We start from the raw sequence: 1,155 nt of genomic DNA on the forward strand, positions 1-1,155 counted from the left end.
CAGCGGGGCGATCTGGCTGATGGCGTTGCGCGACAGCGTCAGGTGCAGCAGCCCCGTCATGTTGGCGAAGTCGCGGCGCCGCAGGGCGCTGATGAAGTTGTCCATCAGGCGCAGCTCGGCCGTGCGCCGGTCCAGGGCGGGCGGCACGAAGAGCAGCCCCGTCTTGGCGCAGAGCACCGTGAAGGAGGGGGACACGCTCTGGCACTGGCAGCGCCGCGGGCACGACGGGGCGGGGGGGGACGAGGATGATGAGGATGATGATGATGAAGGGGGAGATGACGCCGGGGACGCCGCGCTGGCCACCAGGAGGGGCAGCAGGAGCAGCTGGGCCATCGTCGGCGGGGCCGCGCCCGGAGCTGGGGATGGGAAAAAAAGGGAGAAATTTGCTTTAATTTGGGGTAAATGAGGAGAAATGGAGGTAAATTGGGTTTGATTTGGGTTTAGAATCAGATTTAAGGTCAAAAGTTCCCACTGCAGGTCGATGGGAGATGAAATTCCATCATTGGCCTTCCATTGTCGAGGGGGAATCCAGGAGATGGGAATGGGATAAAACGGGAGAAATCCGGGTGAAAATGAGGGTAAATTGGGGTTCCTGAGGAGAAATGGAGGTAAATTGGGGTTTATTGAGGGTTTAGAACCAGGTTTAAGGTCAAAAGTTCCCACTGCAGGTCGATGGGAGATGAAATTCCATCATTGACCTTCCATCATCAAGGGGGAAAAACTGGGAGAAATTCGGGTGAAAATGAGGGTAAATTGGGGATAATGAGGAGAAATGGAGGTAAACTGGGTTTGATTTGAGTTTAGAACCAGGTTTGAGGTCAGAAGTTCCCACCCCAGGTCGATGGGAGATGAAATTCCATCCTGAGGAAAATTTGTGGAGCTGGAGGTGGAAAAAAATCGGGAAGAAATCCCCGGAAATGGGGGGTTGAATTTTTGGGATGAGAAGGAGGGGAAATCCCTGGAAAAATCTGATTTAATTTGGGGATTAAAAACGGGGTTTAAGGTCCCAGTTTCCACCCCGGGTCGACGGGAAATGCCAAGAAAATCGGGGATTGTGGGGAAAAATCAACGATCCGGCGGGAAAAATGGGAAAAATCCCCTGGAAAAAGGGGGATTTTGGGGAATTTGGGAAAATTTTGGGGAATTTTGGGGGGG

General features: G+C 53.3%; 1 protein-coding gene across 1 annotated transcript in view; it reads right to left on the reverse strand.

The window, feature by feature from the left end:
• The window catches only part of LOC114073032 (leucine-rich repeat and fibronectin type-III domain-containing protein 3-like), a gene marked incomplete at its 3' end in the record, with an annotated part of 7,495 nt that extends 7,162 nt beyond the window's left edge, over positions 1-333 (reverse strand). The window contains exon 1 of the mRNA XM_027910837.1: positions 61-333. Within this exon, the coding sequence (XP_027766638.1) occupies positions 61-333 (273 nt within the window). The remainder of the gene's footprint in view (positions 1-60) is intronic.
• Between the last annotated feature and the right edge of the window lie 822 nt (positions 334-1,155).

The sequence above is a fragment of the Empidonax traillii genome, unplaced genomic scaffold, assembly GCF_003031625.1.
Source record: "Empidonax traillii isolate 1590-97213 ecotype Southwest subspecies unplaced genomic scaffold, ASM303162v1 scaffold5034:size8979, whole genome shotgun sequence".
Taxonomy (NCBI): Eukaryota; Metazoa; Chordata; class Aves; order Passeriformes; family Tyrannidae; genus Empidonax; species Empidonax traillii.